Below are 23,139 nucleotides of genomic sequence, written 5' to 3' on the forward strand. Positions count from 1 at the left end.
AGATATGTACAAAAATAACGTCCCTCTTCCTGAAGTGTCCGTGGATCCTCCGTTTGGTCCACAAATAAATACTAGCGGTGAAACGAGTGTGTTTGTGTGGAGCTCAGGGCGCTTCATCTGCGGGGTTCATCACTCGGCCCATAAATAAGATGGATCCTGAAATATGGAGAACAGAAAACGGAGGATTTAAAAACAAAAAATCTTCCATGTGGCCACTAGGGGCCGCCAAATCACACCTTTTCAGCTAAATCATGCACACAGATGATGGACAGTTTCAGCACATTCAGTCAGCCATTTTCTTGCTTTTTTTAATTGGAGCTGTCAAAATCAACATTGGGCTCAACCCCAATTCTTCCACTTGGCCATAACCCAACATCTGCAGGGGTAAAGTGCCCCTTCTCTTTGGGATTGAGGAGCAGTGGTCCCCCGACTGACTGATGTCAGGACAGCTGAGTCGCTGCCCATCTTTGGCCGCAGGCTGAAAACCCATGTCTTCAGGAAACACTACCCAGATCCGTCCTCTTAGGACGTCACCTGTTTTGTCCTAGCTCCTCACACACTTATTTGTTTCTTAAATTGTCTTCCCATTAGTCTAGGTACCTACACTGGAAAATTGCCCCTCCATAAATAAGTAAAAAAAAACAACAAATACAGGTGTTTTTGCTTGAAATGAGCAAAAAAATCTGCCAATGGAACTCGTGAAAATCAAAAAAAGCTTGTTTCATATGAAATCCGACTCAAAACAATTTGTTTTCAAGACTTTTTCATTTAACAAGATATTCCAGATGTATTGTATTAAAACAAGTCCCTATATCTGGCTGAAATAGCACTTGTTAGGCAGTTGTGTCTTATATTAAGTGTAATGAGATATTTTGAATAGAAATGAGACAAATATACTTGGTAAGACTTTGATTTTTTCCAGTGTAACTTACCGCACTTACTCTAGCACTAGTTATGCTCTTAGCTGTTTGTTTTTGGAAGGAAATGCACTTATGTCTTGACCTGAAGTTCCTTTTGCCTACCGATGTGGAACACACTTATTGTAAGTCGCTTTGGATAAAAGCGTCTGCAGAATGACCGTAATGTAATGTGGTCATCTGGCCTTTCAGCAAGGGCATCGGAGGGTTTTGGATGGCTTTCTGCAGCCATACGGAGGGGTAGGGCCAAGGGAAGAATAGGTATTGGGCTCATGTCTGCCCTAAATTGTTAATGCTAAAGGTGAAGGTGGCAGCAGTGATTCCCAGCCATACCTGTAGGAACTGGTGCATTTGTACTATTTTCAGCAGTGAATTAATGCACATAAATCTCTGGAGTGTGTTACTGTTGCCTCCTGTTAGGTAAAGGTGTTCACAGCATTAAACATACCTGTGTTGACCTGTCGAAGCAGGAATAAGAACGGCCGGTCCGCCTTGAAAACGGGAGCACGGGATCGCTTGAGTAGCACCATAGCTGCAGGGATAAGCTGTTATTTTCTACCAACCCTCGACCATAACCTTTTAATTCTGTTTAATCTATTTCGGTGCGGATGACACATCTCACCGGTAGCAGCAGCGGCCTTCGTCCCATCCTCTGTGACTTCTATTCTTACTTCGTGGAAGGCGTCGGACATGTAAAGACCCTCCTCCACTGCACGAAGGAAACGCTGTCAGCTGTCAGGGGAGCCACGGCAACAGTTTGATCTGCGGTGAATCGATGAACTGACCTGACATTCCCGTGAAGTCGGCCGCTGTCGGGTTGAATGCGTCACTGATGCCCATAGAAGGCAGAACCGACCTCAGGTTGAATTTGTTCTGCATTTTGAATCTGCAAAATATCAGACATAAAAGGGTTTATGGCAACGTGAGGACATTTTAAATATGCGGTCCACATGCACGATCCTCACCTGGGCAAGAAGATGTCCATCTTTGTCCTGCGCAGGCCGCTGTCCCAGGACGCCAGCTGGCGTGCGGTGAGCTGGGACTCCAGCGAGGACAGCGGCGTCTTCCTCTCGCTGGGAAGGACCACTTGTAGGCTCAGGGACCGGCCCAGGTACGGCAGCTCCAGGACTGTGTAGCGCTGGTCAGATACTGTCCTGAACTGACCTGCCGGGAAGATCAGCACCTTCACGTGAAATATTTCTGTCTTTTTTTTAAGGCTGGGCGAGTTAACTCGTTATTGTCGCGTTAACTTGTTAATTATTTAATGCCAATAAATATTTTGTCGCGCATTAAGGCAGGTTTTTTTTTTGTTAATTAAAAAAAAATAATAATTTTAAGATTTAAAACATTTTTTTTTTTTTTTAAAGTGTAAAAAAAAATTTGGGGGCTCTTGTACCTTTAATGGATAGGAAAGTTCAGAAAGACAGGAAGCAGGGGGCAGAGAGAGGGGGAACGACACGCAGCCAATGGGGGACTCGAACCGGGGCCAGCTGCAGCGAGGACTATAGCCTCTTGTACATGGGACACCTGCTCAACGCTTTTATTTTGTAAAAGTCTGTTGCTCACAGGCTTTTATTTTGTAAAAGTCTGTTGCTGTCTGCTGTGGAACCGGAAAAGAAAGTAATCGGCGGATCCACCAAACATGGAGAAGGGTACGGAACTTTTACTCGGCCATTTTCATTTTAAAGTTCTTCCAGACGGCGGAGTCGACAGAACCAAAGTCATCTGTAAACACTGCCAAGTTGAATTGTCTTCTCAGCGTAGTAGTTCCAGTCTAAAATATCACTTAAAGGCAAAACACACAACTGATAGCAGCAAGTCCTTCAAGGAAACAGACAGTGGAGCGAGGCTTCTACATAAAAACTACAGAAAGATGCTGATGTTAAAAGTGTGTTTGCACAACAAATGTTATGGCACTTTCATTCATATGGCAGCACATTTAAAATAAAACTAAATGCTAAAGGCTATACACTACTTTTGGATTCATTTTTGGATTTTGCGTACAAATGCGATTAATCGTGATTAATCAGGGAAATCATGTGATTAATTAGATTAAACATTTTAATCGTTGCCCAGCCCTAATATTTTTACACCGATTCAGTTAGTTTCGAAGCTTTTTTAGTTGCTGTTTTAAGGGGTAAACAATGAAGCGAATTCAACACAGCCAGGCTTTCCTTGTGTTAACTAAACCAAAATAAGGAGCTATGACAGCGATTAGGATCTTTCCTAGTTAACTCTGGCTTTCATTTTCAGACTCTCTCACATGAAATGGGGCATCTAATGTGTCTCCTGCAGAAAGTACACAAATTATATGACATTTTTTAGTTTTTTTTTTAAAGCCATACACTGTCTCCTTCTTCTACGTGAAGAAATGCAACATCAAGGCTGTCTACGAGAAAGTAGACAGTCAGATCAGTCTGAGCCTTCTTCAGCTTCGCTGCAATAAAGAAAGTCCCGCCTGATGACATTTAAACGTCTGTTACTCTGAAATATCATCGGGTCAAGAAGCAAACGCTTTTCTCCAGAAGGACGTAGATTTGTAATTACGGCGAATGCATGTTTTACGTAATGCGAGTAAGATCGGCACACTCCGCATATCTCACTTTACTCTGAAGATTAGGTCTTAATCAGGTTAATGTCTGAAAATGGCTGTGCGTGGAAACACAGCCAGTCTCCCTTTTGAACAGGACGCGTTCAAAGGTAGCTGGAAATGTTCTGAAGGGCTTAGGGAACGACAAACCCACTGGGTCTGCGGCACTGAAACTACAAAAACTGCTTTAGATGCTTCATCTTTTGCAATCTTAGGACTTTCATACATGAAGCTATGGAGAAGCTATTCATATTCATCCTCCAGTCCTCATATTTATCCAAACCAATCCCAGTTAGCACAACTGGATGAAATTGGATCACTACAAAAGTTGCTGCCGTGAGGACTAGTGGGACAGAATTATCTTTTAAAGGGTGGTCCGGTGTGTCCTCTCCTAAAGGAGATAATTAAGGAAGCATTGGAGCTCCGCTTATTAGCATTTAGAGCATTCAAACAGCTCTTTAGTTGGCCGATACACAGATACTTCCGGGTCATTTCACTCGGGTCCCTAAACAAAATAAACTAATGGCCTCAGAACCAGGTGGATAGAAGAGTTCAGATCTAAAAGCATAAAGTGGAGGCTGACACTAAAAAGCAGCTGAAATTGTTGCTAACAAATGATTGATTGTAGAATAAAATTAAAGCTGCAAGCAGCCTTGAGTGGGACCAAGATGTGCGTAAGTTGGGGCATGCGCTGGACGCCGTAGTCGCTCAGCTCTGCCCACACGCACAATACCCTCTGAATACGTAGGAGCACATAATAACCCCAATGCGGAGGGGTTTTTGAAAATTTCTAGGGGGCGCCACAGAGCCATTTTGCTCCGCCCACACACGATACCCTTTACATACGTACGAGGTCGACAGGGTGGACGTGGGTGCCAAATTTAATGACTTTGCGATGATGATAAGGCTTTCAAATCACAAACACCATCACACAATTTTCACCGCCTGGCCACGCCCACACTGTTCAGAGTTTGGAAAAGTTTCTCAAGATTTTCTCCCCCCATGTCTTAAAAGTACCCTGGTCAAGTTAGGAGCTGTTACCATTAAATATGTTGGACGAGTTCGATCATATGCAAGGCGTGGAATCGGTCAAAAATGGCACCATCCAAAATGGCACCATCCAAAATGGCCGCCTTCCTGTGGACGTGGGACCATGGCGGCAAGAGACTTTGGCTGTGTTCGAAACCGCCTACTACCTACTACATACTTGCAAACGGCATACTCATCGATCAGACAGTATGCAGAGCGTTTACCCACAATGCATTTTGCTCCTGCCCGAGCCGAAATCAGCCGGCCTGAAGCTGATTTCCCTTAAGCTCTAAACTCTGTAAAGTGAACCTACCCTCGTTGTAGCTAGCTTGTAACTGCCGTTTTGACAGGAAATGACGATCGGCGACTTCACGTTACGTTGCATCTTGGGTAGTTTGAGTATGAGTAGTAACCTCATGATGCATACCCAACATTTCGGCAAATCTAGTATGCATCCGGGAACTTAAAAAAAAGTTAAAGTTAGTATGAGTAGTAGGCGGTTTCGAACACAGCCTTTTTTGTGCGTCTGGGCATGATGAATGAGAGTACCGAATTTCATCGTCCCACGCGAAACTAACCCCAATGCCGTGGCCATTTTTAAGCATCGTAGGGGGCGCTACAGAGTCAATGAGCGACTCCCAAAAAATATAAAGTTTATATTCTTTCATGTTGTTGACTGGCAGGTGGTGCTCGCAAAATTTCAAGAGTTTTCGAGCACCTTTTGCAAAGAATAATAATAAGAACTCCTACAGATACACATGCACCATGGAAGGAAGGACCTCTTACCGAAGCTGACCTCTGCAGCCTGATACATCATGGGCACCTTGATGGCGCTCCCATCAGAGAGGATGAAGGGCAGGTTCTGGGTGTTGGTGAACATGAACTGTTTCTGCCAGACGCCCCTGAAAGCCACCGTGTTGAGCAGGGCCACCTGCAGCCGGTGTCCCCACCACAGAGGCTCCGCCTGGGGCTCGCCTGAGCCCGACAGCTCGCCGCTGCTGCTGCCTCCCGGCTGGAGGTGCCACGGCTCATCTGTACGGGGGACAAACATCTTACCACACTGGGAAAAAGGCCCCTCCAAAAATAAGTAAAAAAAACAACAAATAAAAGACGTTTTTGCTTGAAATAAGCAAAAAAATCTGCCAATGAAAATAGTGAAAATCGGCTTGTCAAGATTTCTTGAAATAAGATGTGATATTTACGACTTTTGAGATAAAAAGTGATCTTGAAATTAGCTTAAAAACCTCAAATGTAAAATAAAAAAAGCTTGTTTCATATGATATGATATGATATGATATGTGACAATTTGTTTTCAAGACTTTTTCATTTAACAAGATATTCAAGAAGTATTGTCTTCAAACAAGTCCCTATATCTGGCTGAAATAGCACTTGTTAGGCAATTGTGTCTTATATAAAATGTAATGAGATATTTTGACTAGAAATGAGACAAATATACTTTTGATTTTTTTCCAGTGCACCTTGCTCTCCAACATGCGGGCTGCTGGATGATAAATGTGATAAGAAGGCTGGGAAAAGTATTTCCTTGCACGGCCTTAAACAGTCCTCTAGCCTTACTTTGTCTTTGACTGTTATCTCTTATCAGTAGAAACTGGTGCAATTGGTCACAATTTGGAGACACATCTGCACTGGAATATCTTGTTAAATGAAAAAGTCTTGAAAACAAATTGTTTTGAGTCACATATCATATGAAACAAGCTTTTTATTTACATTTCAAGAGGTTTTTAAGCTACTTTCAAGATCACTTTTATCTCAAAAGTCCTAAATATCTCATCTTATTTCAAGAAATCTTGACAAGCCGATTTTCACTAGTTCCATTGGCAGATTTTTTTTTGCTTATTTCAAGCAAAAACGTCTTGTATTTGTTGTTTTTTTACTTATTTTTGGAGGGGCATTTTTTCCAGTGCAACAACCAGCCTCTTACTTTGAGTTTGGTTTGCACACAAAATCACACAGTAAACGTGCATAAAAAGCACAAACAAGCATAAAAAAGGAGCTGAGAAGCTTAACGGGACCAATGAAAGAGTAGATCTGGTTACCGTGGTTGTGTCCCGCTCGCTCTGCTTGGCTGCGGGTGTGATTGGGTTGGCTGAAGTTGGCTCGGACCACGCTGGTGTTGCCCCACGCTGCTGCGTGCTGCGTGAACTCAGTCAGGAGCTGAACGCCGCTCTGGATGAACAACGTGCAGGTCTGCTGCAGCCACATCCCCTGGCTGGTGTTGCTCACGTCAGCCTGCGAGTGCAGCAGGAAGTCCTGCACCTGAGCGTCTGCAGGAAAAGCAGAACCAAAGCTGGTCTTATTCTCCTCTTTTAAAAGCAGTTTTACCATCAGCCCAATGATCTCACCTCCACAGATCATTAAGTTTCAGGGGCATCTTAACTGAATCCACACTGTATCTTTGTGGGATTCTGCACAGACAAAAATGCTGTTTGCCTTAATTTGACTTTAGTGTCCGAAACAAATCTACTAACAGTCCCAACTCTGTGTGTTTCCTGTTTTAGAGTAGCATATCCCCTAGCTTCTCACATTTAATGCACAAAATGCTTGATAATTCATTAAAAATAGAAGCTATAACTACTAGGGCTGGGCAATGATTAAAATGTTTAATCTAATTAATCACATGATTTCCCTGATTAATCGCATTTGTACGCAAAATCCCAAAATGAATCCAAAAGTAGTGTATAGCTTTTAGCATTTAGTTTTATTTTAAATGTGCTGCCATATGAATGAAAGTGCCATAACATTTGTTGTGCAAACACACTTTTAACATCAGCATCTTTCTGTAGTTTTTATGTAGAAGCCTCGCTCCACTGTCTGTTTCCTTGAATGACTTGCTGCTATCAGTTGTGTGTTTTGCCTTTAAGTGATATTTTAGACTGGAACTACTACGCTGAGAAGACAATTCAACTTGGCAGAGTTTACAGATGACTTTGGTTCTGTCGACTCCGCCGTCTGGAAGAACTTTAAAATGAAAATGGCCGAGTAAAAGTTCCATACCCTTCTCCATGTTTGGTGGATCCGCCGATTACTTTCTTTTCCTGTTCCACAGCAGACAGCAACAGACTTTTACAAAATAAAAGCCTATAAGCAACAGACTTCTACAATAATAAAAGCCTGTGAGCAACAGACTTTTACAAAATAAAAGCCTATAAGCAAGACTTTTACAATAATAAAATAGATAATAAAACAGGGTTGGTTTGTGGCGTAGTGGGTTGAGCAGGCGCCCCATGTACAGAGGCTATAGTCCTCGCTGCAGCTGGCCCCGGTTCGAGCCCTGTGCTGCGTGTCGTTCCCCCTCTCTCTGTCCCCTACTTCCTGTCTCTCTCAACTTTCCATTAAAGGCACAAAAGCCCCCCAAAAAAATTTTAAAGAAAAAAAAAACCTGCGTTAATGCGCGCTAAAATATTTATCAGCGTTAAATAATTAACGAGTTAACGCGATAATAACGAGTTAACTCGCCCACCCCTAATAACTACACGTATGGTGCATACGGGCGTTCTGTTTGGAGTTAAAGAAAACCAATCTTGCTAAATTACAACACAATGCCATCAGTTTCCATGGCTGCTGAACTAGGGAGCTCATATCTCTGAGGTGAAAGAAACAGTAGCTCCGGCTCTCATTTTGTTTGTAATTAAACACACTGACCTCCTGACCCCGAGGCCAAGCTGCAGGAGTGGTTAATGAGATTAGAGCTGGTGTGGAGGCAGGTATTAAGGCTCCAGACACCACTGTGCTCTGCAGAGCCAACAGCAGCAGCAGCGCCGCTCCACACCACCTGGTACCAACAGCGCTGAGGGCCACCAGGAACCCCTACAGCTTCGCTCCCACAGTGTAAGGAGCTGCTAATGCTACCTGAGTACAAGCTTCCACCCTTGACCCCCCTTATAGTTGCAGAAAATGAGATGAATCACACCATTCACGTTGTATCCCAGCGTTCCCTCCATCTGAGCCCGCGTGTTGCCCCTGGCACCGAGCTGCAGCAGCGCCAGAGACGAGGAGACGCTCACCGGTGACACGATCAGGTTGGAGCTGTTCTCCGTCTCAGTGAGCGTCTGGTACAGGCTGACGGCAAACCTGTTGTGCAGCTCCCTCATGCTGCTCTGGAAGCTGCCGTTGCAGTGGCTTCTCTCCACCAGCCAGAAGCAGATGAGGAGCGAAGCCACCGGCAGGCGAAGCATGTCCTCAGCGCTGCGGGGGAGGGGGCGTCCACAGGGGGCAACAGGGGGTCCAAAATCTGAACTGTGCAACACAAGAGAGAAACAAAGCAGCCGGGGTCAGCGGGGTCAACTTATTGGCAGGCAATTCCTGATTTCCAGAGATTTGTTTTGTACAACACTTCATTTCAAACTGTGGAATTAATCTTTGTGTGTGGGGGGGGGACATTTTTACATAGAAAATACACAAAAATCAAGTAGCCTCACACTAACATTCTTAAAATGATTCTCACGATTAATCATAATCAAACTATGTCAGATTAATGCAACACATTTTCCTTGTTTCCTGGATTATTAGTCTTCTAATAAGATGCATTAATAGTAATTGCATGCTTTAAGTGAACATTTACATAAACACGGTCCCTGCTGACAAATCCTGAGAAACTTAGGAGCCAAAGACACAAATTAATTCAGTTCAATTTTCATTTACACTGGAAAAAATAAAAGTCTTACCAAGTATATTTGTCTAATTTCTAGTCAAAATATCTCATTACACTTAATATAAGACACAACTGCCTAACAAGTGCTATTTCAGCCAGATATAGGGACTTGTTTTAATACAATACATCTGGAACATCTTGTTAAAGGAAAAAGTCTTGTTTTGAGTCACATATCATATGAAACAAGCTTTTTTTGACATTTGAAGAGGTTTTTAAGCTAATTTCAAGATCACTTTTATCTCAAGTCCTAAATATCACATCTTCTTTCAAGAAATCTTGACAAGCCGATTTTCACTAGTTCCATTGGCAGATTTTTTTTGCTTATTTCAAGCAAAAACGTCTTGTATTTGTTGTTTTTTTACTTATTTTTGGAGGGGCATTTTTTCCAGTGTATATAGCGCCAAATACAACAAATGTTATTTCAAGACACTTAAATGATAAAGTCTAATTCAAGCCAATTGGAATTCAATTCATTGTAATCATAATTATTTTCAAAATAATCCAATTCATTCATATAGAGACAATTCAAAAACAATTTCCCAGCTAAGGAAACCAACAGATTGCACTGAAACTTGTCTTCAGTCCAATCTCACGGGTGGATTCTGGTGTTGGCTGAGTTGTGGAAATGTTTTAAAGTGGCTGTGGTTCGTACCTCCGGACAGGTGGGGTAATATCCGTGTAACTCCAGCTGTTTTCTCTGACTGTCACCAACCATCCAGGCTCTGGAGGCGAGCTGTTCCCCGGCTGTCCCCGCGTGTCGGTCACTGTTCCCGGCTCTGTGACACTGAATCCCCCCTCTGCTGTCCCTCTGGAACAGTCATGCGCCCGTGTTTAAAGGGGAAACGCTGTGCGTGTTGGCGGTTACGGTCGGCGATGTCCGTACCACTCGTCCGGGATTCCTGCCTCCACGGGGCTATAAGGAGCCAGGCGGAGGGAGGCATGTCTCCAACCAGCAAATCCCAAACCGGGCAGAGGGGGAAAAAACACCCCCGCACGCGCGTGCAGCTCAGATAGGAAGGGATGGTCCCTGCAGGTTCCCATGCATGCTCCCTGCAAAGGTTGCAAAGGGAAAAACATTCTCCTATTTGTAAAGTTAGTTTTTTTTTTTTTGGTTCTAGTTGTAAATTTAATTACCTAATTATGAGTAACTTTATTTGATTCATTTCAGTGCTTTATTTAGATTAGATTTTTTGCTAATATTCTTTGTTAGTTATTTGTTTAGAACATTGGGCCAATGTTTTTTTATCAGGGAAAAGGAGAGAGCAGCAGGTTTTGTTTGTTATTTTGTTTCTTTTATTGTTTTGAAATAAATCATCAGAAAACGCAAGAATTCATTTGGACATTCATCTTCTTTTGCCTGAGTTAAACCACATCTCCCATGGTGCATCAGTGGTCTTTTGATTTTGTTTGGTTTAAGTTTAATTTGTTTTTTATGGACAAATGGTCACTACACCTAATAACAGCCTATAGTATGGAACAGGGACGTCTCTAGGGTTTAAAGACGGGGGGGGGGGGGCTTAGCCCTTAGGGGATGCCTTAATAAATGTTTAACTGTCAGCTAATAGAAGTCATATAACCAGTTTAAAACAACAAACTTTCTTTTCGATTGAAAAACACTTACAATTTGATGTTTGGTGTTCTTTGAAGGATCTTTGTGCTTTCCCTTTGCCAGATAAAGTATCACCTTTCTATATGACAGTGTTTTATTTTACAGGTGCATCGGATGGTGCTTTATCACACCAAGTTAACCAGGAATCCCAGTTATGGCTGTATAATTTGCATTAAATCATCTTTTATCATTTTAATTCACACAGGGGTCAGACAGTCTGTCATCACTCCAGTAAATATGGGGAAGTTTAATCTTTCTGTCCTAAAGGTAGAGGCCCAGAAAGCCTACAATGTGTCCTACAATCTGATGCTTTACTTTATAAATACTTTATAGAACTTTGGATGAAATAATCTGCTATATAAATGTAGTTATTTTTACACTCTGTAACTTTAAAGTACAATACCACTGATGGTCCAAACATTTTCAAGTCTTTTAGATCCGGGTGCTGGTGGCTCCTCCCCCTCCTGCTCCACCTTCTTGAATAAATACGCTCACTCCCAGCTCCAAAAATACCAAAATGGCAGCCAGCTATTGGAGCCTAAATATGTCCACAAGTAAGTGGCTTTATCTGTTTTTGCATAGTCCTATTGAGCTGAATTTAATTGAACATTTATCGACCAAATACACCTTTAAAACTGAAGTTAACATATATTGACTGAGTATTTAAGTACACAAGTTTCTTAGAGAACCATTTGTTTTGGGAATAGATTTATCCAAGTAGGTTTTGTGCATCAACTGTGGGTCACATAACATTATTTATGGGATAAATTAATGTGACTCTGAAGTATTATTAAATATTCTTCTGTTCTATACAGTTTTATCCCTGTTTGTCCAAATAGACTCTTGATAACTATTATAATTGAAGAGGTGTCTGTAAGAGCTTTAATGACAAACAGTAATGATCATTGAACATTTTTACAGTCAGGACTCCTCCAGTTAAGAGTTTTGACACATATAAATGTCATATTTTTGAAAAATCCAAAAACTAGCAAATGCTTTTGGTATATTCAGTTTTCAATTCACTTTATTTATATAGCGCCAAATTACAACAAAAATTCTCAAGGTACTTAAATAATAAAGTCCAATTCAAGCCAATTGGAGTTCAATTCATTGTAATCATAATTCATTTCAAAATAATCCAATTCATTCATATAGAGCCAAATAAAAAAACAGTTTCCTGGCTAAGGAGACCAACAGATTGCACCGAAATTTGTATATGCTTGGATTTTATCTTTTTGAGGTGTAAGAGTGTCCATGCTCGTCCAACCTTTAGCAGCAAAGTCAATAAGTCTAACTTGGGTTCTTCTTGATTAGCCGTCTGATCCAACCCTCTTGGACACAGTGTAAAAAATTCTAAAAGTTTTATTCTTAAATATATACACAAAACATGCATTTTCTGTTCATGTGCGTTTCTTTTCTATCCACTGAATCTTCTTCTGAAGCTAACTCGGTATTAGACGCCGTCTCTCTACGGGATGTCAGATACACACATTTGTAGTGTTATAGAGCAAAGGTGTCCTTTAAAGATGGAGGCCAGAACTGCAATGATCCTCCTCTAAAGGTCACGGTGACATCCGCTGCGTTTTCTTTTGTTGTGATGATCAAAAGACGTTTCTGCTCAGAGCGTCAGACTTCTGCGTCAGCATTTCTAATTGCTTTCACTCTGTTGGAATGTGCATTCACTCTTCAGAGGCGTTCCGCGGCTCCATCCCATGAATAACTGCATCAGGAAACTGGGATGAAAGAGGCCTTTTGGAGAAACTTTCTCTGTTTAACACTCAAAAAGTAAGTGAACGACAGCGGTGAGCTTAGCCAAATGCTAAAGCGAGCGTGTTGAAGTGTTGTTTTCACCAATTTCACTTGGAAAGCTGATAAAAACACAACAAAAAATAGTTGAGTTTAGTCGGAGATGTGATTAGTTTAGCAGGAAAGAACAGGTAAATGTAATTTTTGACCGAGTTATTGTTCATCAGCAAGATTCTTTTTACTCAGAACAAGAATGATTCCCATAGTCACGTCTAAAGGCCTTAAAGAGGCTGGAAACAGAGCAGATCTAATGATTCAGAACCTTCAATCTGCTTCAAACTGTGGTGAAAGTTGAATAAGGGAGATTCGATATATTTATTAAACCTTTCACATTAGTGATGATGTTTCCCTTTCTCACCCAGCCAATCAGCCTCTCATCCGTCCTCTTTAACTCTCACCATTTCTGACCTTCTCTCTCCAGGCAGCATCCCTCCTCCTGCCCACCTCCTCCTTTTCCAGGTGCCCAAGACGGAGCCTCCACAGGAGCCCACCGTTAACCTTTCGTTCTCTCCTTCCTGAAGTGCAGCCTCCGGTATATTGGAATATATATCGTATAATAGCTGAATCTCATTGCACATAAGTGTGCTTCACTTAATAAATATTATACACAATACTGATACTGACATTAATCTATCATTAATCTAACATAGATCTTATACCATATATTTGTTTATATTATATACATTATATCACAAAAAAACAACACGAATAACTAAATATCAAAAGTTCAATCTGAATTTAAAGCTAAGGAGTAAAACTCATTATTATTATTCTGTATTAAACTGTATGTATGTCACACCATAAATCATACATCCTGCAGAGTCAATAGGATTTATAATAATATTAATAATTTTTATATTCTAGCCGTCATCTCACAATCATGACTGTGTTTATTGTGAATAATATCAGCTGAGTGAAGGGCTGTTGCACCTCATCTATGCTCCTTATTCTCACATTTCTTTACTTATATCCTGCCTTCTTCCCTCTGTCATTCCCTACCTCAACGTTTTATGCCTCGGTTGGACACTTTTAACAACAGAAACTATCTGAGGCTAAAAGTCTTCCACAGAATCTGTCATTTTCAGCTCCTACAGCTAATGTAGAGTCATGATTTTACAGCGAGATTAATCAACCTTTCAGGTTATATTTTAGGTTTCTTACACATCCTCCGACGCGCCAGCTCTCCTCGTTCACATGTGAACTGATTGCAGTCCAACATACAGCATGTATCACCAATAAAAAAACAATAATTGTAAATAGTTGATTGTGGTATGACCTAAATTTCATCTGAAATCAATCTGCCGCGGAGCGGTCTGCCCCTCAACTGTCCCTCTTAATTGGGGCCGTGACAGTCAGCAAAATAAATTGTGGGTATTTTTCCCATGAAAGAGAGAGCATGATTGGTAGCCATCAGGTATTTGGCTGCTTTGTTTAACCGAGGATTCCAGCCATTACAGGACTTGACTAATTAGAGGAGCTGTGGCTTGGCTTCATTAAACAGAGTTGCCACATTCTTTAAAGCCCACGGCTCCAACTCCGCAAGGCAGGAATTTGGAATTTTAAGGACTCTGTTGGAGGAGATGAGAAGTCACGGTAACTGACCAAAGACAATCGTCCAAAAAGACGCCGCCATAAACGGCAGCTTTTTTTTTTCCTTTGTGGGGCCCTTGGAGGAACACTGTATCGAAGGTCACATTTGTGGAGAAGAAATAATTATTGGTGCTTTCTGTTTTCTGATCTCTGGACGCACTGCAAAGGAAGCTGCCGCTGCACCCAGAGGTCACGCCGGAGGTCGGTTTACTCAACGCCATCAGGCTGCAGTGGGCGGCTGCGGTGGGCTGCAGAGCTCACTGGAGGCTTCGGGAACCCGTCACTAAACATGACGATCAGCTGATTATTTAAATGGCCTTAAAGAAGATCTATTAAATCAGATTTCAAGTCATTATCTTCAAATCTAGGCTAAAAACCTACTTATTTAGGATTGCTTTTAATAATTTGGTACATCGTAATGGATGTCTGTAAAGGGCTGTATAAATAAAATACATTTACATTATGATCAGAATGAGAATCAGCTTTGTTAGCCAGTTATGTGCATTCATACGAGGAGTTTGACTGGTTAGCTTAGTTCTCTGTAATCATAAAATATAGTCTATACGAATGTACAAATAATGAAGAATAAACTAAGTATTAATGTCTACAAGCAACAGCAGCGCAATAGAGGGGATGGTTGTGAGATACTATAAGATATGTGGACATGAAAAATATGATAATAAATATGATGAATGGAACATTAACAGCGTGGATGGCTTTATAACAGAAGAGTGGATGAATATGGGAATTAATGCTCACGATTAGTGACACATTTTCCTGTCAAAGCTGTGCCATTGTGGCTGAAATCGTTCAAAGAAAATTAGGGCTGGGCGAGTTAACTCGTTATTATCGCGTTAACTCGTTAATTATTTAACGTTGATAAATATTTTATTGCGCATTAGCGCAGGCTTTTATTTTGTAAAAGTCTGTTGCTCACAGGCTTTTATTTTGTAAAAGTCTGTTGCCGTCTGCTGTGGAACCAGAAAAGAAAGTAATCAGCAGATCCACCAAACATGGAGAAGGGTACGGAACTTTTACTCGGCCATTTTCATTTTAAAGTTCTTCCAGACGGCGGAGTCGACAGAACCAAAGTCATCTGTAAACACTGCCAAGTTGAATTGTCTTCTCAGCGTAGTAGTTCCAGTCTAAAATATCACTTAAAGGCAAAACACACAACTGATAGCAGCAAGTCATTCAAGGAAACAGACAGTGGAGCGAGGCTTCTACATAAAAACTACAGAAAGATGCTGATGTTAAAAGTGTGTTTGCACAACAAATGTTATGACACTTTCATTCATATGGCAGCACATTTAAAATAAAACTAAATGCTAAAAGCTATACACTACTTTTGGATTCATTTTTGGATTTTGCGTACAAATGTGATTAATCGCGATTAATCAGGGAAATGATGTGATTAATTAGATTAAACATTTTAATCGTTGTCCAGCCCTAAAGAAAACATGGCTTGTTTGCCATGTTCTTGTGCAAACGTGACCACACTATGTGCATCTCAATAGACAGTTAAATACAGCAACTACTGGGTTTTTGAAATTCTTTGAAATCAGGGTTTTTTGTGACTATTCTTCTGGTGTCATCATGCATCATCAAATCAAAATGTGACACTCTGCAAAGTCTCAGAGGAGTCAAGTGCTTGTTTTTGCCTCTCCAAAAGGGCAGGTCTCCTTATATGCTCCACGGCACAACCAGAGGAACTGTGACGGGACAAATGCTGTCCTTTGCTGACCTTTAAAAGTTTGCTGTGTAACTACAGATAGGTCGGAGTGTTCAGGGATCAGACCTGGACCATCGAGCAATGGAAGAAGAACGTCTGGGCTGATGAAACATGACGGTATGTGTTCATTTATGCGGACGCATGCATACCCCTCAGACAGTGGCAGTGGTCCCAGCATTGAGCCCTGAGGCAGTCCTACACTAATAGGTCTAAATAACTTTTAACATTTTAGGATTCACTGTGTCACAAGCTTCGTGTAAACCTAGAAAAAGGAGCTGCAAAGTGTTGCTTGTTGTCCAAGGATTCTATTAGTTCATTCTTAGGCCAGAAATATACTTGCTTTTGATTATGGATACATGTGTTTATCCCGGCTGCCTCTTTGTTTGGAGCATCCCTTGTGCATATCCACAACAATTAGCGCTACGCGCTTGAAATTTTCTGCACTTGCAAAGCTCATTTTGTGTAAAAAGGGCCAATTTAAGGATAACTTTCAGTTAATTTGTTTCAAATTAACCCGGTAGCTGCATTACCTAAAATTTAATTCAATTTAATTCCGTTAGCGGAACGAGCGGAAATGTCACTTTTCCGTTCCGCCGCTAATTCGACTGCGACTGAAATCCAGACCCGTCAGACCAGGAAGCGTTTTTCCAATCTTCTATTGTACAGTTCTGGTGAGCCTGTGTGAGTTGTAGTCTCAGTTTCTCCTGCTGCTGTAACGTTCCTCTGTTATTGATCATTTTATGTACGCAAAAGCTGTTAATTAAAGACGATGCCAACTCGAAATTACCCCCCCCCCCCCCCCCCCCCATTGCTTTGGCGCCCCCTGTAGTGCAGCGCATATAGTGCAAACCCACTTTTTGCGCCACTGCTTCCACCACTAGGGGTTTGTAACTCTTTGCGTCATCTTTAATGAATCAGTTTCAGCAATACCACATTCAATACCCGCAGACAGAGTGTCAGATCTCCAACATGCTGATTCAAACCGAAGCTTGTTTCACATCTTTTTGTGGCCTTTCACTCATCCATAAATGTTGTTCAAACATCCAGTGATTCGATCGTTTGATCCTGTTTCTAACAGTTTACATGAACGTTTTCCAACCAAAACCAAACAGGACTGTGCATTGATGGTCTGTGTGACTCTGCGATGCCTCCGCCTTTCTCCAAATGGCAGCAACTTAATCCCCAACCAGCGGAGATTATTCCCAGGCTCTCCATTCACGCCCCTTACGCCAATTCCTTCTCCACTGACTAAACAATTAAGAGGTAAAACAACAACAAGAGAAGAAGAACAGGCTACTACAACAAAGAGAATAGTACAGAGAAATGAAGAAAGAAGAGGAAAAAATACAAAATGTGCCTGAAGGACAGACAGAAAAGCAGCGCGCACAGTTCGCTGTGACTCATTCTGCTTCACCTCCAGTGCCCTACTTCACTCCAGGCTCTGGGGGGCTGTTGGGCAGTTCAGGCAGAGACGGATTAGAGTGCATGCTGGTGTGCAGAGCCGGGCCAGGCTGCAACAACGCCGGTGTCGCCAGAACGATCTGCCAGGTACGCCACGGCAGATTAGAGCCGCTGGGAGAGGGGCGACGCGAGGGGACATGCCGCCCGTTGGGCATCACATCACGGGGACGGGAGCATGCCTCTGGAGAACCATGGGAAAGGGTTGGAGCACAGGAAGGTGGAGGGAAGTGACACCACATGATACGCTGGAAACTGGAAACATGGAGAAACACTTCAGGTCTCTGAGATAAAAAGCTCCATGTCGACGAGGCTTTTCAGGATTTGTGCGTTTTAACCTTTTAAATGTAGTTTTTGTTGCACTAGAGCACCATCTACTGTCCTCTGAAACTGAAGCTGGTGAAACAACAGAAATTGAGCTCAACAAATGCCACATTCAGTCATAACAGGCCGAGTTGAGGTTTCAGTTTTATTGGAAAATGTTTTGGAAATTGTTGCGCTGTTATAAGAGATGATGAATGCTGACAGGATCCTGGACTGCATCCAGCTGCTCTGGAGCAAAGTTAGGACTGCATGGAAGGTTCCTGGTTGGAATCTCTGGTGGGGGGGCTTTCTGACTGGAGTTTGTCTTCTCTCCATGCATGCGTGGCTTCCTCCCACCATGCAGAAATATGCATGTTAGTTTAAAATGGTGACTGTAAACTGACCCTTGGAGGGAGTGTGAAGGTGCACGTTTGTTTCTTTTTTTGTTTTTAAAAAAAATATTTTTATTGAGAAAAAGAAAGAAGAATAGTGACAATGACTTATCGGTAAGGTTACATAAGATTTGTCTTTTTCTTTTTCTTTTAAACACACAGAACACCACCCACCCACCCCGACTGGACCAAAATAATAATAATAATAATTATAATAAGGTTTTAATAACAGGTAACTGTAAATAGATACACCTGAATAAAATTAAAACACAAATAAATGAATAGGATTTCAATGAGGGATAGCATGACTACAGAGCTCTGCATGCCGGGCCAAGTGTGCTATAGTGCGGGCTCAAGCCACAAGACTCTAAAGACTACTGACATCTTCTAGCTTAGTCTATCAGTGTGTTGGAAGTTCCTGAAGATTACTAAAGTATGACAGAAGAGGTTCCCAGACTGACTGAAATTTGTCTGAGCCTCTTATTGCAAATTTAATCTTCTCCAAACGTAAAAATAACACAACATCTTTTAGCCATTGTGCTGCAGTGGGTGGGATATTTGATTTCCAATTAAGTAATATTAGTCTTCACGCAAGCAAAGAAACAAATGCTGTGATGTTGAGTTGCTTCTTAGTCAAGCTTATGTCCTCATTTGGTACACCGAATACTGCAATCATTGCACAAGGTTGTAAAGTAACTCCGAGGACATTAGACAGTACGCACGTTTGTTTCTGTGGTGGTTCTGTGTTCTGAACTGGTGATGCATCCAGGATTTACCCTGATTTTTGTCTAATGGTAGCTGGGATAGGTTCCAGCTTCCTGAACCGGGCTAAGCAGGTGTGGAAAATGGATGGATCCGAATATAGGTGGGCAAACACTTTGGAAGTCACTTAAAGGTCAGAAATAAGTTTATAGTTAACATGATTATTCTGTATTTAATCTATCGGCTAATTGCAAAACTTACCAGCTTCACTGGGGACTTAGAACTAGAACTGAATTTTACATACATACACTGAAGCTTTTAGTCTTTTTTTTGGCATTTGTTAAAATTAAGCAATCAAACAGGACTTTAATCAGCCTTCAGAGGCTTTTAATTCTGCCTTTCTGTGCAGAATGCCAACACAGTTTCGGAATAGCTCAATGCATTTCAGATGTTCGTGTGTTGTTTTCTCTGCATTGCCTCCACAGCTCCGTGTGATGAGCTGAGAAAATATGGCGGCCACAGTTCAGTGGGAAGACTGGCTGTCTTCAGACTGTAAGCTTTGATCCCGAGCTCCTCCACGTGGAAAAGCCTTCTCGTGTGAGACACTGATGTTGTCTTTTTAACCTTTTTAAGATTAACGGCACCATATTTAATAAATGGGGGGGTTTGACTGCCTCAACATGAAAGCACGCCAGCTTTGTCTGCAGAATCTAATAAATATAAAACAAATGAGTTCCTCCTTGGACTGAAGCTGGACCTTTCAGACCTTTAACTGTTCTCTGAACTGGTGGTAGCTGATATTGTACTTTTAAGATCGACCCCAAAGCCAATTGCTGTGTGCTTTCTTTTTCCCCAGCAAGTACGAATATGTTGACCTTTATCTTTCATTAAAAAGAGAGACTCTAAACCTTGTACTACTTCGCAATGGTTAACAGGGAAGTTTTTTTACTTGGCTTTAGAAACGATGAGCTACACCACGAAAAATAAGCTTGACAAGTTTTGGAAAATCTGGAAGGTTTTCTGTAATTTCCTTGAGAAAAATGATATTGAAGTAGATGGCTGGAATGAATTTATCCATCTTTTCATACTATCTTGATTTAGTATACACATTTAGACCTTTACATAAATGTGTGTGTGTGTATATGTAGATATACGCATTTATTTATTCACATTTTTCATTTATTTATCTCTCTACCACCATGATTCTTACACATTAATATTATATTAATACTAAAGGAATATTACATATTCCTTTTTTCTCTTCTCCCAGTTATTTATTAATTTTATTTTAATAATAAAATTAATATTTAAAAAAAATTATAATAAAAAAAATGTTAATTAAAAAAAAAATTATTATTATTGCTATTATCGTTTTTTTTCTTGTATGTACCTTCTTGTTCTATGTAAATTAACAAAATGTGCAATAAAAATATGTTTAAAAAAAAAAAAAGAGAGAGACTCTACTTTTTCAAAGCTAATCCTAAAACCTTTCCCATCAGCTAGGATTTTATAACTATAAGCAGACCAGGCTCATGTATGTGTATAATAACATCAGTATCAATAAGCTACCTGTCATTATTTTAGATATTCATTCATGAAAATAGTTTTTCATGACTACAGAAGCTTACTTTCATTAGATAAGTACAATAAAGCCTTTCAGCCCTGTGAACACATTTTAAAAACAAGTGCATAAATTTAATTTGAAATGTTCAACAAACCTTGTCAGCCTGATCTCTTTTCCAGACGCAGGAGCAGTACATGAAAGCACTCTCTGTGTTGATTGGTCAGTGATGACATCACCTCTGCAGGACTGCCAGGAGGCTTCGCCATGACAACTGGCGTGCACTCTTATTGCATTTCCCACCTCGGGCCTGTATGTGGACCACACAGACGGACCCACACCTGGTTAAGTGCTCAAACTGCGCAGAGAGGCAGGTTTAAAAAAAAAAAAAAAAAAGAGGTCGTTACAGATCTCCCAGAGGCAGAAAAACAGCTACAGACCACAGGGTGGCAGCTCTGGCTCACACCGATGCTGCCACTATGCGTTTTCTTTAACTTTTCCCATGTTAAAACCAAGACACGACTGTTTAATGGAAATAAATAAACATTATCCTGCGTTCAGATTGCACCTTTAAGCACGAAGCTCAGAAGAAGATGGCAGCACTGAGCTGAGGTGAAAAACTTTACTGTGTGATGGAATATTTCAAGCAGATATTCAAATGAAAGAAAATCACGTCAAAATCTTTGAGTTATTCTCATTAACTCTGAGAAACAGTTCTAATGATATATGATACTCCTCAGTTTACAGTTTACTGACTTTTTATGATTTATGGTATAAATATAAATCCAATGAGGCTGTTTAAGAATATTAAAGAATCCTGAGCTTAAATATATTGGTCTCAACTCGAGTTTTGTCCTTAATCTGCATCTGAGATGAGTTTTCAGGCGATATTTAAGGGGATATATACAGTTATCTGCAGTAAACAGCGGTCACAGACTGCTCAGTTTGGGGAATCAGAGGAGAAAGGACAAAGCAGAAGAGCTTATTGTGTGTTTGAACTGAGACAAAAGAAAAAAAAACTCCAATATCTCAAATAACAGGACTAGATATAGAAACAGAGATAGAGATAAAGAAACAAACCTGATGGGTTTTAGCATTCATTCTTAAGTCTACGTCCGAGGCTCCTTTAGATAAAGTTGACTGTGTCAAACCAACGCTGCCGTCTAAATCAAACACCTCTAGGATAAAGAAGAAAAAAGGTCCTCCATTAGGGGGGGGGGGGGGGGTGGATGGGTTATTAAAAAAATAAAAAAATAAAAATAAAAAAAATAAAATAAAATAAATCAACCACCTCACAGCAAAGAAAAACTGAGAATTATCTAAAAGAGAAAGAATTTTATTGTATTGAATAGTATTTTTCTACACGGTTTTGTGATTGGTCCATTAAATGATCATTATATGACTTTGACATTTACAAAGCGCCTATCGACATGCAAGAAAATAAAACCCTGGGCTCCAGTCTCTGTCACTTTCCCGCAGTTTGAGCCCATAAACACCAGAGGGCAGAGGTGAGCCGTGTTCTCAGGACTGACGTCCTCTCAGTCAGCTGGAAATCAAATGTAGAATTCTTGGTCTTCCTCCACCTTGTGTGCGTCCCCGGCCGGTGCGCTAATAATGCTGCAGGAGTCCGACTGGTTTATGGAGACGTCGCTGGAGGACGGCGCGGCGCTGGTGCTCAAACTGGTGCTCAAACTGGTGCTTTGGAAATGCGACCCCAGCAAAGCAGACGGAGTGCTACTGATGGAGAAGTTGTTCGTAGTTCGACCCAGTGTGGCCGACTTGTAGGTGTTCTCCGGGATGACGGGGGGTCCGATGTCCTCCGGAGGGGCGGATAGTGGCCGAGGAGTCTGTGGCATCAGGCATGATTTGATGTAGGCGGACACCACGGAGAGGTCCACGCCGCTGCCGGGGGTCACCGTGTTTCCCGTGTCCACGTCCGTCTCTTCGGCCCCAATCAGAGCGTCCACGTTGAGCCGGAACGGCGGGACGAGGGAGGGGTTCCTTTTGAGAGAGTGGCTCCTGGCGTGTGGGTTGGAGGAAGGGCCAGGAGAGGAGCAGGTTGAGTGGGAGCTGCCTGAGCCCAGGTTGGGCAGCGAGAAGATGGAGCCGGACCGGTGGCCCGTCCACTGGGAACTCCAGGTGTCATGGTGCTGGTTGGACCAGTGCTGCTCATCCTGCTCCTCACAGGCGAGAGGGAGGGAGTTGTGGGAGTTCTGGTGGGCTCTGGGACGGGACGCCATCCTCTGATGGTGGCGGCGGTTCCTGTGGGAGGCGACGCTTCGGGTGAAGGTGGACGGAGCCGAGGCCGATTCAGCAGCAGCGGGGGACGCGTGGCAGGGGTCCTGCCTGCGTCTGAAGTACGCTCCCTGAACCTGAGCAGGAAAGAAAAGGAAACCGATGAGAGTGTGTTTCTAACTTCTTAAATGGGACAGTCTGCGTACCTCAAGAATCTGACCAATTCAAACCCTAAAGAGACTTTCTGTAGTGGAAAAGTTCAGGTTGACCGAACAATAACACTGGCTCCGTTCCACCAAGAGCTGAGGTAAGCCACGAAAGTGAGTCGGCATGAGAAGTAGCAGCGGCTTGGAGCCGGCTCTTCTTAAAGGGATAGTTCGCCTCTTTTGACATGAAGCTGTATGACATCCCATATTAGCAACATCCTTTATGAACATTTTCTTACCCCCTGCTGCGTCCTGTGAGCCGAGTTCCAGCCTCGTTTTGGTGTTGATGAAGGTAGTCCGGCTAGTTGGCTGGGGTTTAAAAAATAAAGCGTTTTGC

At 41.9% G+C, this 23,139-nt stretch overlaps 2 protein-coding genes across 3 annotated transcripts in view; both read right to left on the reverse strand.

The window, feature by feature from the left end:
* Window positions 1-29: 29 nt before the first annotated feature.
* serpine3 (serpin peptidase inhibitor, clade E (nexin, plasminogen activator inhibitor type 1), member 3) lies at window positions 30-8,732 on the reverse strand. Its single transcript, XM_075478758.1, has 8 exons — window positions 8,468-8,732; window positions 6,594-6,821; window positions 5,323-5,568; window positions 1,883-2,081; window positions 1,703-1,803; window positions 1,540-1,626; window positions 1,366-1,449; window positions 30-156 (listed from the first exon to the last, which is right to left on the reverse strand). Exons 1-8 carry the CDS (start codon window positions 8,730-8,732, stop codon window positions 104-106), a joined length of 1,263 nt encoding a protein of 420 aa, XP_075334873.1. The 3' UTR covers window positions 30-103.
* Window positions 8,733-21,676: 12,944 nt separating this feature from the next.
* Window positions 21,677-23,139, reverse strand: part of fam124a (family with sequence similarity 124 member A) — a 41,444-nt gene continuing 39,981 nt past the window's right edge. For both annotated transcript variants that reach the window (XM_075479964.1, XM_075479965.1), the window contains exon 4: window positions 21,677-22,733. In XM_075479964.1, coding sequence (XP_075336079.1) covers window positions 21,915-22,733 — 819 coding nt within the window. In that variant the 3' untranslated portion in view covers window positions 21,677-21,914. The remainder of the gene's footprint in view (window positions 22,734-23,139) is intronic.

Source organism: Odontesthes bonariensis, chromosome 12 (assembly GCF_027942865.1).
Source record: "Odontesthes bonariensis isolate fOdoBon6 chromosome 12, fOdoBon6.hap1, whole genome shotgun sequence".
NCBI lineage: Eukaryota > Metazoa > Chordata > Actinopteri > Atheriniformes > Atherinopsidae > Odontesthes > Odontesthes bonariensis.

Excerpts from the sequence above, each read along its gene's own strand:
- serpine3 (XM_075478758.1), bottom strand. The coding sequence starts at position 8,732 with ATGCTTCGCCTGCCGGTGGCTTCGCTCCTCATCTGCTTCTGGCTGGTG. Across the intron at positions 2,082-5,322 it reads GGCTGCAGAGGTCAGCTTCG|GTCAGTTCAGGACAGTATCT; the intron begins GTAAGAGGTCCT and ends TCTTCCCGGCAG. Across the intron at positions 1,804-1,882 it reads ATGGACATCTTCTTGCCCAG|ATTCAAAATGCAGAACAAAT; the intron begins GTGAGGATCGTG and ends GATATTTTGCAG.